Raw genomic sequence first — 15943 nt, 5'->3', positions numbered from 1 at the left:
AAGGAATGGGGGAGAATTCAGGCAGCTCTGGGGCCAGAATATTCTGGGATAAACTGGTGTAGATCATAGAGAAATTCATGGAGGTTAAAGCCAAGGCTACTCAAATAACTCCCACTAGAGAGCATCCTGACTCTGTATACCAGTTGCTGGGGAGCATGAGAGGGAGAGCACTCTCGTCCTGATGTCCTGCTGCTGAGCCTGCTGAGTACATGGGAACAGAATGCTCAACTATGTACTATATATATATATATATATATATTTAATATTCATGTAAAAAGCCAAGAAATTTTATTAAAAAGTGACCCCCAAAACCTAGGCCAATTTATCCAAGTATAAATACTATACTTTAACTCTTATAAGAAAGGGAACCATCTCCTGGTGAAAGGCAAGAGTGGAATTTGTCCTGGAAGCACTGACTTCCCTCTAGTCTCTCTTCCATCCAGCCTTTAGTATGAGCCAAAACAGTTATGCCTGCTAGAATTTTATTAGTTCTTTGGCATTATTTTCCTTTGCTTCATTCTTCCTTAAATGCCCCTAGATTTTACCCTCGACTTATCCATGGGTCATATCAAAATCCATAATTTTGCTCCCCTCCGCCAGATCTGCCCTTGACTTATACATGACGTCAACTTATAGTCAGGTAGGTCTTTTAGTTTTTTTGAAAAGTTTTTTTTTTCTATTTTAACAATTTTGAGAAGTGTATCAATGCCAGCACTACTTTCTTGTGCTTTGCAACTTAAACTAATTACAGAATGACCCTCATATCCACAGATCTGTTATCCACAGTTTCACTTATTCATGACTGGAAAAAAAAGTTCTAGGTTCTTCAGTGTGAGTCTATGCTTGGGCTGAAATTAGTCTTATTGAAATTGACAAGGTTCCCTATTGTCCACACTTTCAGGTATCCACAAGCAGTGTTGTCAGTTTCTGGGGAATTCCCTGTAATCTGGGGAATTTAATTATTTTCTGTTTAATTTTCGGGTTTGCAAAATTTCCGTGGAATTTCCAGGGTATTCAACCTTTCCCCCCAAACAGTGGCCATTCTCTCTACCTGCAGCCAATAGAAAGTGATCAGGTAGTCCAGATGAAAGAACTACCTTCTCCATCCCAGAAGTTCCACCCCCTTTAGGCCTTCCCATACTGCCTTGCGGCCCCCGTCCTAGAAGTCCTGCCCCCTTCTGGGTAATTTGGGGGAATTCCAGGGAATTATTTTAGGCTTGTTGGCAACACTGTCCACAAGAGGTCTTGGAATGTAACCCATGTGGATACATGCATCATACTGTTTCCATACTGTTAGAAATTCTGACATGTTTCTAGAGTGTCCAAAAATGTCTTCAAAGATCCTGTCATTGATGCACATGAGGTTTGTGCAACCTCTAAACCTTTTGCTCCCTCTCCCAAAGTTTTATTTCTCTTGTCTCCACCTCTTTTAATAGCTTTTCTATCCCTCTTTTAACAGCTTTTCTCAAATGCCAACATCTTCAGGGAAATATGATACCAATGACAATATTACCATATTCACCAGGATTCTGGATGGTCTGTTGGATGGATATGATAACAGACTTCGCCCAGGTTTGGGAGGTATGTCGCTGCAAATATATGCATTTTGGAATTGCAGTTTAATGCACTTATCTGTAGAGCGGGCTCTTCCTTTTGATTACTGCATAGAAATGAGAGAGTGTACCATCTATCTATTTTTAGTGAGTTGTGTATTAATAAATGTCTGACAATGGCAATATGCTATAAAGTTGCTGTGATGTATGTTGCATGGCCTTCAGTTCCAAGAATAAAAACAAGCTTCCAGAATTTCAGAAGTAGAGAATGGCTGTGCATCTAACTAGCTGGCAAAAACTCGAGTTCATTAATGGCCTAGAAATTATTATGAAGCTGTTATTCTGGGAAACATCAATGAATACGCTGTAAGCTTTGCTGAAAAATCATGTAACTCTCTAATTAGACCAGATCTTGGAGGACGTAAACCAGCAAGTCTTTCAAAGAATTCCATGAATACTAATAAATGTAGCAAAACTTGTAAACTTTGCACTCTGTTAAATCTTATAGTTTACCATTCATGTCTTCTCAAAGCCACACAAACAACTACCGCACATGTCATACGTTTGTCATACCGAAACACTGTATGCCACTCCAGTAAAGTATAGTACTGGGATACGTATTTGGATACATAGTTTACTTGTCCTCGAAAACATCTCTCTTAATTTATTTGGAAGGGTCACTCTCTGGTTGCATCTCTTTATGCACAGATAGAAGTCAAAGGCGGGATACAGACCTCCCAAAAAGGGTGTTCTCCCGCCGCCCTGGTTTGCTCCATGAGGGAGCTGCAGCGGACAAACCACATGGCTCCGCCGCAAAACAAAAAGAACCTGCAAAAATCAGGTTCTTCTTGTGGCGCCTTTGTGACGCCACAAGGTGCCAATGGTGCACTTGCGGTGTCACAAAGGCGCCGGGATGTGCGGACGCTATGTGTCCGTTGTGTCAAAACAGTAGCTCCCGTGTGTACAGGGGGCCGCCGTTTTGACGCCCACGTCACGTGCTAGGGGTGAGACCGGTATGGATGCTACATCCTCAGCCAACCCCTAGCACATGACAGGGGCAGCACAAAGGCCCATTTAAATCAGGCCAAAGTAACTCATGTACTCAGAAGCTGCAGATCCATTCCTGTGTTTAGGGATATGAGTTTGTTTCCACTGAAATGCAGAGCTCTAATTAAAAAGATTGCATGTACAGCATTGTGTAAATTTACAGTGTCATATAAATAAAGCTTAATAATAATAATAATGATAATAACAACAACAACAACAACAACAACAACAACAACAACTCTTCTATGTTAGCCATGTTTCCCAGAGCTTAGAAATGTTAGTTGGAATCTTACTTCAGGAGTTACAAATATGTAACTGTGTAATTGTGATCCTACACAGTACCTCCTGTCCTGATCCCTCCAATCCTCACTTGTTGGGTAGTAGCCACTGAAGCAGATGTGGGTCTGTTTCCTGTTGATCAGAAAACAACTAACATCCGCACTCTCTCTGTGAGCAATCTCTATTGTGACAGGCAGCAGCTAACCCCCTATCACAATTCTCCTTTGTGGTGGAGATTGATTGCCACCTGGTTGACAGCAGTACAGATCTTCATCAATCATAGCAGCTACAGCCTGGTAGGTGAGGATTTGTGGACTCTTACAATCTCTATGTATCCTCTAAACTGCAGGCTACATAAAGATGGTGAATACGGAACTGTCACGAGTGCATAACTCTAGGTTACACATTCGTAACTGTCCATGTTACTGTTTTGACGACAGTTCCTACAATTTCACAGTCAGCATAGCCAATGCCCATGCTGCCTGAGGGACTCAGGGAGATGTAATTCAAAACCACATTCCATTATTTATGATGTTTTGCAACATATATTTTGCACCAGCAAGGGAGTAGGTGTTATATTTATTATAAATGTGATAAGACCATTGTTCACTCAGAGCCTGGGTAGCTTTATATGATATGATTAAGTGCCTCTGATACAGGAGAAGTCAGGACAAAGCTGACTTAGCTTATAGAGCAGGATGGGGAAAGGTAGTGAAAGCCAGTGCTTTAGTGTGTTAGGCTGGGACTTGAGAGATCTAGGTTCTGGTTCCTACTGAGGCATGAAACTCATTGGGTGACTTTCGGCCAGTCACTTTATCTCAGAGAACCTCATAAAATGAGGAAGAGGAAAGTGATATCCTTCACTTTGAGCTCATTGGAGGAAAAGTGAGAGATAACTGTAACGAATAACTTAATGAGGAACATTTTTTCTCTCAAGAGCTTCTTTATCTCAGACATACTCTGATGGACACTATGTAGTAGAGGTGGTGGAAGAGGCCAGAACCAATATGAACAGAGATCACCCCTTTTTACTTTGTTTCTTCTAGTCCCTGATCTTTAACTCCCACTTCCTTCCCTATTTCCTTCCCTTTCCCTTTCTGTTTTTCTTCCCACACAGTAGGTTGCAGGAAATTACTCTTCCCAGAGCTACATTGGTGGAAGGCTTTTGAAATTAGCCCAAAGGCTGTAGGTCATCCACCCCTTTTTGAGAGCTATTTAGTTTCATGACAGTGATAAGACTAGGTGCTCCCATGTAAGTTCTTAAAATTGCTTCTTGATATAGCAGCCAGCTGCTGATTTACTGTTTGCATTTCTTTTGCTGCAGAGCGAATAACTGAGGTGAAAACAGACATTTATGTCACCAGTTTTGGTCCTGTGTCAGACACCGAAATGGTGAGTTGCTTTACAAAGATTCAACGTATCTCTTGCTGTCACTGCTGGGATAACCTAGAAGCACAGAGCTCAGAAAAGTTGTATTTGGGAGTGTATCTTCCAGAGTCTATGTTTGTTTTGGCTGGAGATTTCTGAGCTGTAGCTGAAAAGAGTAACTTTTCCATACTCTTTGGAAGACCCCTTTACTCTTATGGGAGCTGTGGAGCTTACACAGTTTGTCTTTGTTTTATACCAGGAATATACCATTGATGTTTTTTTCCGACAAAGCTGGAAAGATGAAAGGCTTCGATTTAAAGGCCCAATGGAACGCCTCCCTCTTAACAATCTCCTTGCCAGCAAGATTTGGACTCCAGACACTTTCTTCCATAATGGTAAAAAATCTATCGCTCACAACATGACCACTCCTAACAAGCTTCTACGCCTTAAGGATGATGGGACCCTTCTGTATACAATGAGGTGAGGATGTTGCATGTTGATTTCTTTTGATTCTTCATCTGTGTTAAGCTCCCATTTGTGGTGCCCTGTGTTCTTCACAAGGGAGTCAGAAGGAAAAGTCTTTTACATATATTTATGAGAATATCAAAAGAAAGTGGGAAGCATAATCACCCTTTACAACTAGCAATTAACGTACAGCTTCTGAACAATGCTGAATTTTTTTTTTTTAGAAAAAAGATATTCTGTGAAGAGCAAATGATTCAGACTATCCCCCTTCAGAAAAACACCCAGCACATTGCCATTTTAAGAATTTGTCACTGATTTTGATCTAAGCCAGAAAGCTGAATCTGTCACTTGTTTGATACATCATGAATGATCAAAGCATAGGGTTTGCTTGTGGTTTTTTTAAATTATTTTTTGGCAATTCTAACTTAATGAAAGAGGGAATATAGATGGGGTAGGTGGGAGGCATTATTTTAGCAGATACCTTTTCCAATATGACAAGTGCTTGGATTTAGTCTTTGTGAATTTGATTGACAATGGTATATTTCAAGGTTTTGGTGATTCTGATGGTGTTGATGGTGGCTTGGTCATTTTGTCTTTCGTTGCAACTAAATGTTCTGTAATAATTAAGAGGGAATATAAATCTCATAGAGAACCTGATCAGGTAGGCAGAAATTCAAAGGATAATTGGAAAGGTGGGAAAGAACATGTCACCTACAAATATCATGTACAAATATCCACAAAAGCTGAGTAATGAGAGTTGGTGGCAAACTTTGGAATTGGATTGACTTGTACTAGTGCACTTACAAGTTGTCCTTGTCTTTCCTGAAATCATTGCGAATTGAGTCCAAACTCTTATAGTTTGGTCCCTGGCTTGTAATGTATTCTTCTGTACTATGTTGGCATTGCCACTCCATTAATGCCAACATCTTCTCTCATCCTTCTGAGTTTACATGGCATTATACAAGTCCTCCATTTGTGGTTTCCTTTCTATCCTGGAAATTTTGATAGCTGCCGTCACTGGAAGATCTCAGAGAAGTTCCTTTTTGGAAAATAATTCTTAGAATCCCACATGGAGCAAGGCAGCTGTGAGGGTTGGGGAATTCTGGTAGTTGTAGCCCAAAGTGTAACTTTTCTAGGATCTGACAATGACTCAGTAAGAACTGGTATAGATAGCATAATGGCTAAGAACTGTTTTGCAGTATACAATTAAAGCCCTATGATTTTATTTCAATTTCCATGGCAACATCTCATGGAATCCTGGGATTTGTAGTCAAGGGAGGTGCATTTAGAATTTTCAGCCAGTAAGATCTTAATTCCTCATCTAACTGTAAACCAAACCTGTGGATTACATAGGATGTTGGCACGGCAATTAAAGTGAAATCATAGCACTGGAATTCTGTAGTGTGAAATGACCCAAGACTGAGTTACAAATCAGGACGTCCCAGGTTTGAATGTCAACACTACTATTAATTTATTAGGTGTCTATAAGCAATACATCATATCAATTTGATCTCCTTCATTCCCTGTAAAATGCTCACAAACATTATTGTGAGGATAATAATTAGATAACACATATAAAGTGCTTGGAACACCTGCAAATGCTGTAGAGCTTATTAAGTACTATTAAGTACAATTGAGTTCTACCACAAAACCTTGTAGTATGGAGTGTCTGTTGATCATTCTGATCTGATTTATACATAATTTTATATGATTAATAATAAATGAATTTGTGAATCTGTTTGTCCATCATTGAAATAGTAGAGAGCAATAGAAGGAAAGACAAGTATGTGACTTTCTTCTGAAGAGGAGAGAAGCCTCCAAAGCAGCAGGAATAATCAGTAGATCTTTCTTGTTCTGAGAAATTAATGGGGTGATAATAAGGTTTTAGGGATTTACTGTTTGTGATCAGATTTATTTATTTATTTATTTATTTATTTATTTATTTATTTATTTTCTATGCTGCCTTTCTCCCAGAAAGGCAGTCAGAGAATAGGGGAATAATCATGCAGAACCTGTGTGCTTAAGGCTGGGTTCCTTTTATTTGTTCAGGGTTCCTACACAGAGACATGAAGGTCCTGGAGATGAGAACATTTAAGAGCTTTTTCATATTTTAGGGAGAAGAAACAGTGGGAGAAGGTTTCTCTTCCCATTTTTCCACTTTCCCGTATCTTGACACATATTTACTTAGTTAAAATGGTAAAATTTCTTTGCAAGACTCTTTTTAAAGTCACACAGAGGACATCATTGTGAAATGCAGGAAGCAAGTTGCTGAAATTTTCTCAGACTGTCTCCACCACTCAAATTCAGCAGGTATAGCATGGACTAGCCATATTGCACCCATCTACTATGTAATTATTACAAGGAGGATCCTGTGAGTAAACAGTTTTGCTTTGTCCTACATATTTTATTTTATTTTATTAGTTCTTTCCTTCCTTATATTTATAAAAATATCTATAAATATATTCACAAATTTGGGGGAAATTATCAGAAGGTGAACCAAATGAAAACCTAGTAGATTATCCCTAAAGAATGGTGAACTGAGAACTTCCTTTACCCCATTTCTTTATCATTAGCATAATCCACTCTGGCTATGTTCCTGAATTCTAGTTAACTGGAATTAGTCTAACATGAATTCACATACTCACAGCATGTGCAGTTCACTTACATTTCCCTCCCCCATGTATTGTCACATGTATGTCCATGAAATGCCCCAAGAATCCTGAGTTGAAGAAATTGAATTAAAGTTGCTTTCTTGCAGTGTTTCACCAATGCCCTCAAAAACACTGGTAGATAGCCAAGCAAAAATTCTTAATGCATATTATGTACTTGCGATTTTCTTACAATGTTTTATCAAAACACAAAAGTGCAAATGAAGATCAGCAAATCACCATATAATAGAAAAATATTCTACATTGATATATATAGTCAGAGTTGCTCTTTTGCAGTGCTACATCAATGCACATATGTAGATCAATGAAACACCTCCTGTCTGAATCCAGGCTTGTGGCCACTTCCAGTCCCTGTGTTCAGGAGTAAAGGAACAACGATTTCAAGATTTTCTTTAAAATATGGATTCGGAGCCACATGAATATCCCATGTAACACACAATGCGCTGCTTCAATCATTTTTATGCGGAAAAGTGCATTCTTGCAGTATTATGAATGCACGTATATTGCTATTGTAGTGGAAGGAAAGATACAAACCAACTGAACGAACTGAAATCTGTGATAAATGTTGTATGCCCACTTCAAAATTTGGAAATGAAAAATGAAGCACTGGAGGATTCCTGCTACATGAGTTCCTTTTTAGAAATAAAATCACATTATTCAAAACAGTAAAAATTGTGAATTGGGATGGGAGAGGAACGAATAAGTGGGGACAAAGTTTGGTTAAGGAAGATTTTAGAAGTATCATTTTATTTGTTGATTTCTACCCACTGAGTAGGAAACATTATGTTTGTCAAGGTATACCATATCTCATTTTTATGTGTCCTGTGAGGAAGGTCTTAATGAGATGATATATTTAGACACGAAAAAAGAAAAATGAGCTGAAATTTGCTAGTACTGCTCACATATTTTGAGAGCCAGTGTGGTTTAGTGCTTTGAGCACTGAACTATGGCTCTGGAACTCAGGGTTTGATTCCCTGTTGAGCCATGGAAACCCACTGCATGACTTTAAGCAAGTCACACTCTCTCAGCCTCAATGGGAGGCAAAGGCAAACCTCCTCTAAACAAATCTTGTCAAGAAAACACCACTGTAGGTTCGCCTTAGGATCACCATAAGATGGAAACAACTGGAAGGCACACAATAAAAACTCACATATTTTTAAAAAAGATTTTTAAGATAGAAGGAGTGTCTTGTTTAGGGTAGATGGGCCCTGCAGATGCTAGGCATACTCACCATATTTAACTACATCCCTGGTGGTCAGGCATAGGAATAAATTCAACTAGATTAAGCCTACTGAATCAATGGGAGTTACACACCCCTTGACCTTCCATCCAGCTGTTAATTCAATGGGTAGTTGGGACTTGCTGTTGGACTTTGGCCATAAGAATCCAAAAGCTGGGGATCTGATGAGGGAGATAGCTTTTAGTCAGATGCAAGGATCTGTTATGCCCTGTCCAACTTTGAAGGCATATTAAACAACTTGCACTGGTGATTTCATCCTCCTCTCTGAATCCAGGCTTGTGGCTGCTTCCAGTCCCTGTGTTCAGGAGTAAAGGAAACCTGAAAGACACTACCTTGATGTCTTATGCTCAGCCCTTTAGTTGGGTGAGCTCATAAAGTATGCGGAATAGGCTGACCAAAGTGTTGTGAACCTCTTGGAGAAGTAATGAACAAAACGTTTCCCAAAGGCTGTATGTACAGCCCCCTCCATCATCTTGGGTTTCCTATTTCTTTGGTACCCCATGATGGCTGAAGTTGTCATAGCCATGGTACTGACAATGGGGGGAAACCCAACAGGTTTTGATCTTTAAATCAATGTGTAATATGTAAATTTCATTTCTTCTTCTTCTTCTTTAGATTGATGTTTTCCTTTTTTAGAAACACTTTTTTACAAGTAAAATTGGAGACCTAGAAGCAAGACTTTGTCTTGTAAAGAAAGTGTGAGCATTGTTTGAAAGGGCAAACACTAATGAAAAATAAAAGAAATAATGTAGCCACATTATTTTATTTGAATATAACCACCCTTTTTTATCTGTTTCTGCCATCATGTTGGCAAATTTAGCAGCCATATGAATGGAAGAACTCCAGTGGTGGTAGTAGTTAGGAATAGGTATTTTGGGCATCACAAAATAAACAGGATAGTTTCTGCTTTTGAGCATTTCTATGTGCAAAGAGGAGCCACACACATAGGTGTGTGTACAGACATTGTTCTTGATAAGTTTCTGTCAGGCTGTTGTCTTTTTCACAGTCTCAGGTTTAGATCATGAAATCCCTTAGTAATACATAATCATATAAAAATACTTCAGCAGAGCTGTGCCACAGAAAGAACAGCATTTCTTTCATCAGAAGTGTTCCTGTGATATTTTCACTGGCAAAATAAACATGTTCACTCTGCACTGGTTTGTCCATTGGGAAATAGCTGATAGCAGTAAAACGTCAGGTTGCAAAATGTGATGGGGAGAATGTAGATCAACAAGTACCTTATCTTCACATGCATAAATCATTGTGCAAATTGACAAAGACCTTGTAATGCCTGAGAATAAGAAGCCTCTCACATCAAAGAGCATGAGAAATCTTTCCCTAATTCAAAAGTCATCTAAAGCCAACTGGGACAAGTCCTGTACCAGAACTATTCTGCCGTCATGAAACGCAGGTTGAATTTCTTCAAGGATGAAGTGCAACCCCCTATCCCTCCTCTGCAATGTCACTCAATGATCATTAAGTGGATCCTATGATAATTCTTATGTTATTGATACAACTCAGAATGGACTTTTTCTATTTCTGAGAACTAGAGTACAGGCATACCTCAGTTGAGCTAGTGTGGTGTAAAATGTTGGGGAGGCCAGGGCTCGAATCTCTGCTTGGCCAAGCAGACTCACTGGTGACCTTGGGCAAGCCACACTCTTTCAGCCTCAGAGAAAGGCAAGGGAAAAATCCCATCTGAACCAATTCTGTGAAGAAAAACCCATGATAGGGTTGCTATAAAGAAAATTTGGTTTCAAAGACAGAGATTGTATATAGCGAACATTTATGCCCCTACGGATAGGAAATCAAATTTTTATCAAATATTAAATACGGAATTGTCCAAACTTAATAAAAGAAATGTGATCATTGCAGGTGATTTCAATGGTGTTATCAAACCAAGCAGGGATAGGAAATCTGGGAAAACTATCGGGCTTAACCAAGGAAAGCTCCCTAAAAGTGCTAAAGAATTAATGGAGGATCAAGATCTGATTGATGTTTGGCCAAAGTTATATGGTGATAAAAAAGGTTTCACTTTCTTCTCTGATTGTCATCTATCATACTCTAGGATAGATATGTTTATGGTCTCCAGGGATCTGTTTACTAGCATAGATAAAATGGAGATTGAACCCAGATCGCTATCAGATCACAATCTTATTGAACTTTATATACATAAAATGCAATCACGGAAGTGGGAATGGAGATTAAATGAAAACATTTTAAATGATGAAACTTTTGTTCAAAGAATAAGAAAGGAAATTACCCTTTTTTTTGAGGAAAATGATAAGAATGACATGCCGATACAAACAATCTGGGACGCCAGCAAGGTAGTATTCAGGGGTTTATTAATACAAAGAGCTAGCGAGATACGGAAAGCTAAACAATTAAAAGTGAATAAGCTACAAGCAGAACTGAAAAAAACTGAAGAGGAGTTAAGGATGCAGCCACAAAACAAAAAACTAAATAATAAAATAAAAATGTTACAGAAAGAAATGCAAACAGATATAACTGAGGAATTAGCAATAGAAATGAAGAGATCAAAACAAGTACAATTTGAACATGCAAATAAGATAAGCAAAGTGCTAGCTAAAAAATTAAAGATTGGCAAAAAAACAAATATAATAGAAGAAATTAATCATAAAGGGTCAGTAACAAATAAACAAGAGGTTATAATTAAGGCTTTTGAGGAATATTACCGAAATCTTTATAAGGAGGAGGAATTGCCTGGGGAATCAGCAAAAGGTTTAGAGTCCTTCTTAGATAAATGTGATATAAGAACAATCTCCAAAGCTCAAAGAGAACAATTAGGCAATTCTATAAGCAAGGAAGAGATCATGCAGGCAATCAAGAACCTAAAAGAGGCAAAGGCTCCAGGACCCGATGGGTTTACAGCCAAATTCTACAAGATCTTCAAGGAAGAATTAGCAAAACCAATACAGAAATTGTTCAACACATTAGCAGATCAAAAAATTCCAACATCGTGGGAAGAAGCTACTATTATCATGATCCCAAAAGAAGGTAAAGACAATCTTTTAGTGCAAAATTACAGACCAATATCACTCTTAAACGTAGATTACAAAATTTTCTCTTCTATAATAGCAGAAAGACTTAAATCTATCTTGAACCATATAATAAAGAAAGAACAGAGTGGCTTTCTTCCAAAGCGTCAAGCTAAAGACAATATAAGAACAATAATGAACATTTTAGAGTTTTATAATAAGAAGAGAAATAAGATTGGGGTCCTAAAAAGAATGAATTTTGGTACTAGATTTATAGGATATATTGAACAAATCTACAGGTATCAAAGCGCCAGAGTAAGAATAAATGGCCAAAAATCAGAGAAATTCAGAATAAGCAAGGGGACAAGACAGGGGTGTCCTCTCTCCCCATTGCTCTTTATCAACACAATAGAGACTTTATTGAATATCATTAGGAATAATGATAAAATCAAAGGGGTTAGAACAAAGGGAAACGAGAAGAAAATACTAGCCTTCGCGGACGATATGGTAGCGATTGTGGAAAATCCAACAAAAGGAGTTGAACATTTAATGCATGACTTAAAGGAATTCGGTAAATTTGCGGGTCTGAGGATTAATAAAGATAAAACAAACATTTTAGTTAAGAATTTAAGCAAGGAAGAGGAAGAAAAAATATCAAACAAGATAGGCTGTAAGATAGTAAAGAAAGTAAAGTATCTGGGCATATGGTTAACAAGCAACAACTTAAGATTATTTGAGAATAATTACAAATCAAAGTGGAAGGAAATACGGAATGATTTACTAAAGGGGAACAAGCTAAATTTTTCTATTTTAGGTAGAATTGCGTTTATTAAAATGGCCATCCTTCCTAAGTTTTTATTTCTTTTTAACAATCTTCCAATTATAATAAGGACAGGTGTTATAGAACAATGGGAAAAGGAGTTGAGAAAGTTTGTTTGGAAGGGAGGGAAATCAAGAATAAAGTGGGAAGTGCTAAAAGATAGTAAAGAAAGAGGGGGATGTGCAATGCCCGACTTAAAACTATACATGTGGGCCAGTAAATTAATATGGTTAAAAGAATGGGTAAAACTAGAAAATACTGATCTACTGAGCCTTGAGGGGGCAGATTTGGAAAAAGGATGGCATGCTCATCTCTTTTACAAAGATCAAGTAAAATCAGAAGCAAAAGGTTTTTTGAACCATCCTATTAGAAAAGCACTTCTATCAATATGGGACAAGATGAATAAAGGGTTTTATAATAATAAACTGCCTTTGTGGACATCAGTCCAAGAAGCTTTTGGTATGAAATGGAATAGAGAACAGAAATGGCTGACATATAGAGATTTAACAAAAATAGAAAGGAAAGGGAAATTGCGCCTGAAAGAGTGGAAGGAAATAAATGAAGAGAACTATGAAATAAACTGGTTTGAATACACTCAGATTAAATTGAAATTTAAAGAAGACGTTAAAAAAAGGGGTATTGAAACAATAGTAAATGAATTAGATATAATCTGGTGGAATCAAGATAAAAAAGAAATATCTAAGTTCTATAAGGTGCTACTGAAAAGAGCTTTAGAAAAAGAGATAATAAAAGAAAACATGATCCGCTGGGCCCAAGACTTAGGACATTCAATTGATTATGAAGAATGGCAAAACTCCTGGAAAAGAACGAGTAAATTTACAGCCTCACAAGCTTTGAAAGAAAATCAGGTAAAAATACTGAATAGGTGGTATCTCACCCCTGTTAAAATCAAAAAGATTTATAAAACACAGAAAGTAAAATGCTGGAACTGTAAGAAGAGGGAGGGTTCACTATTCCATATGTGGTGGACATGTAGCAAAGTCAACAAATTCTGGTGCAAAATACATGTAGAAATACAAAAGTTGTTTGAGTGTAAGTTTCAAATGCTACCAGAATTTTATCTATTAAATATGATACCTAAACTAGAAACAGGAATTGTAAAAAAATATTGGAGAGTTCTGTTGTATTTAGTGACGGCGGCAAGATTAATCATTGCACAAAACTGGAAAAGCAAAAAACCTCTTTTACTGGAAGAATGGATCAACAAATTGCAAGAAATGAAAGAAATGGACAGATTAACAAAATTGCTAAACAATAGACCTATAAATGAATGGAAAAGTGAATGGCTCCCTGTAATATTGCTTTGGGAAAGAACATTAGATATAGAGAAAGACATATGGGTATGAAATAGGAAATAATAAATACATAGATATAAGTGGGATAGTTAGAATCAAATATGTTATTTAGTGAATATGTATTGTTGTAAATTTAAGCTATGGAAAATTAAAATAAAGGAAAAAAAAGACAGAGATAATATGGAAAGAATAGGGATGGGTTCTAAAAGCAGTAAAAACAAGTTCAGCATGTTTCAGCAATCTTTTTATCCAAAGTTAAGAATGCATGTTTGTGAAATGAAAACAACTAGGTCAGGTGAGCTTTGCATAAGCTAAGACAAATATTTTGAACCTTCTAGAAACCACTTACAGGCTTCTCCCAAAATACATCCAGAGATCACTTTTCTTTCACCCACCTCCACTTTTCTTACTATTTCCATTTTGGGTGAAATTCTTATAGATCTTTGCATTTTTGTTTTTGGCCTGCTGGGGGTCACTGATGAGAATAGTTTGTCTGTTTTCTCCTTTTCTCTTCTCTTTGCCATTCATGCATGTTTAGTAAGGGATTCCGGAAGCTGCTGCGGCTGCTGTTTCCCTTATCTGTTGTAGGCAGGCACACAAAGGCTACAGTATGATTGACTACAGCGGAATCCCATTCTTTTCCAGCTCAAGCTCTACCACACTGTTTATTGCAGATACATTGCTGCAAGCTAACTCTACAATTCTGCTTTTTCTCAACCCTTGTTCAGTATGCTTCTTAAAAATATCTATCTGATAGAGCTTGAGGAGTAAAGGAAAGGAGTTGGGAGTCATAAAAAACTTTGTAAAAGGGAGAATCTTTGTCAGGGGTTTTGCTAACTGATGTATGCCTGCATTTTTATAATTTTTATGTTATACTTTGAAGACATTTATGAAAATTAAAGTAAAAATAAAAATGCATATACAAGTATATACATAAGTATATACTGTATGAGGGGAAACAGCCTCCCATACCCAGTCAAGAAAAAGGATTGGACAAAGATAGAACCCAGATAATGGCTGATAATGTCTGAGATTAATCATTAATGTATCAAAAGCTAGAGATTAATCACATTGGGCAGGATCACACAGTGGGCATCTCATAATAGAATGGTGGAATCCAGAAGAACCTCAAAGAGCGATCCTTCCTCACAGTGTCTCTCCCTTTATTTGACTCAGAAACTGATTCTGCAAGTCTGAGAACCCCTCTAACATCAGTTTTTAGGCACTAGTTTATAGGATCACATGGGCAGGCGATGGTATATTGTGACCAGATTTAGGCTGTTGGTTTAAATTCATTAAATTAACTCTAACACTTGAATTCTAACATTTATATCTATTATTCCAACATGGTAAAACAAATTCCAAACTCACAACAAACTAGGCAGTGGTACTTATATTTTCACCAAATCCTGTCCATAAACATTAGACCACTAATAATAAAGGAGCGGGTTTCTTAGGCTTCCAGTTTTATATAATAAGTCTATAAGTATTGTTTGACTCTGAGGAAGTCAACACTCTTGGTCTTTCACTCACAGACATGCTATCCCCATACTTACCTCTGCCATGGATATAAGGACTAACGTAAATCTAATGCTTCTTTAATCCTTAGTTTACTGGTTTTTGTAAAAATTAAATAGCTGGTGTAAGGGAAGGGCTGGATGGAAGGTGAATGGAATTAAAACTAGGGTGTAGCTCCCCTATATGGTAGTCCAGATATGAAGCAGGGCCCCACACCACCTATTTGCACTAGGAGAACATTTCACACTGGTGCCAATGGAATCTTTACTTCCATAGTACAGGTTGAGTCTCTCTCATCCAAAATGTTTGAGACCAGAAGTATTTTGGATTTCTTTGGATTTTGGAATACCTGTATTTACATATACATATATAATACAATATCTTGGAGATGGAACTCAAATCTAAACACAAAATTCATTTATGTTTCTTATGGTCCTTATACTTATAGTCTGAAAGTAATTACAATCTGTAAGCTAATTGTCCCCAACAAACTGGGTACTCATTTTACTGACCTACGAAAGGATGGAAAGCTGAGTCAAACTTGGAGCCCTGGGATCAAACTCACAACCATGTGGCTGCAGAACTGGCATTTAACCACTGTGCCACCAGGGCTCCTTAAGACCAGGAATTAAGAGGACAATTGTCCCAGTATTTATGTAGTGTAAAAAT

The 15943-nt window shown here is 37.5% G+C and overlaps 1 protein-coding gene across 3 annotated transcripts in view; it reads left to right on the top strand.

Moving 5' to 3' along the window:
- Positions 1-15943, top strand: part of GABRA5 (gamma-aminobutyric acid type A receptor subunit alpha5) — a 123278-nt gene that overhangs the window by 26623 nt on the left and 80712 nt on the right. For all 3 annotated transcript variants that reach the window (XM_042460929.1, XM_042460931.1, XM_042460930.1), the window contains exons 3-5: positions 1460-1581; positions 4204-4271; positions 4507-4727. In XM_042460929.1, the coding sequence (XP_042316863.1) occupies positions 1460-1581; positions 4204-4271; positions 4507-4727 (411 nt within the window). The remainder of the gene's footprint in view (positions 1-1459; positions 1582-4203; positions 4272-4506; positions 4728-15943) is intronic.

The sequence above is a fragment of the Sceloporus undulatus genome, chromosome 3 (assembly GCF_019175285.1).
Source record: "Sceloporus undulatus isolate JIND9_A2432 ecotype Alabama chromosome 3, SceUnd_v1.1, whole genome shotgun sequence".
NCBI lineage: Eukaryota > Metazoa > Chordata > Lepidosauria > Squamata > Phrynosomatidae > Sceloporus > Sceloporus undulatus.
The sequence above is the reverse complement of the archived record's forward strand: the minus strand, read 5'-3'. Positions and strand labels throughout refer to the sequence as shown.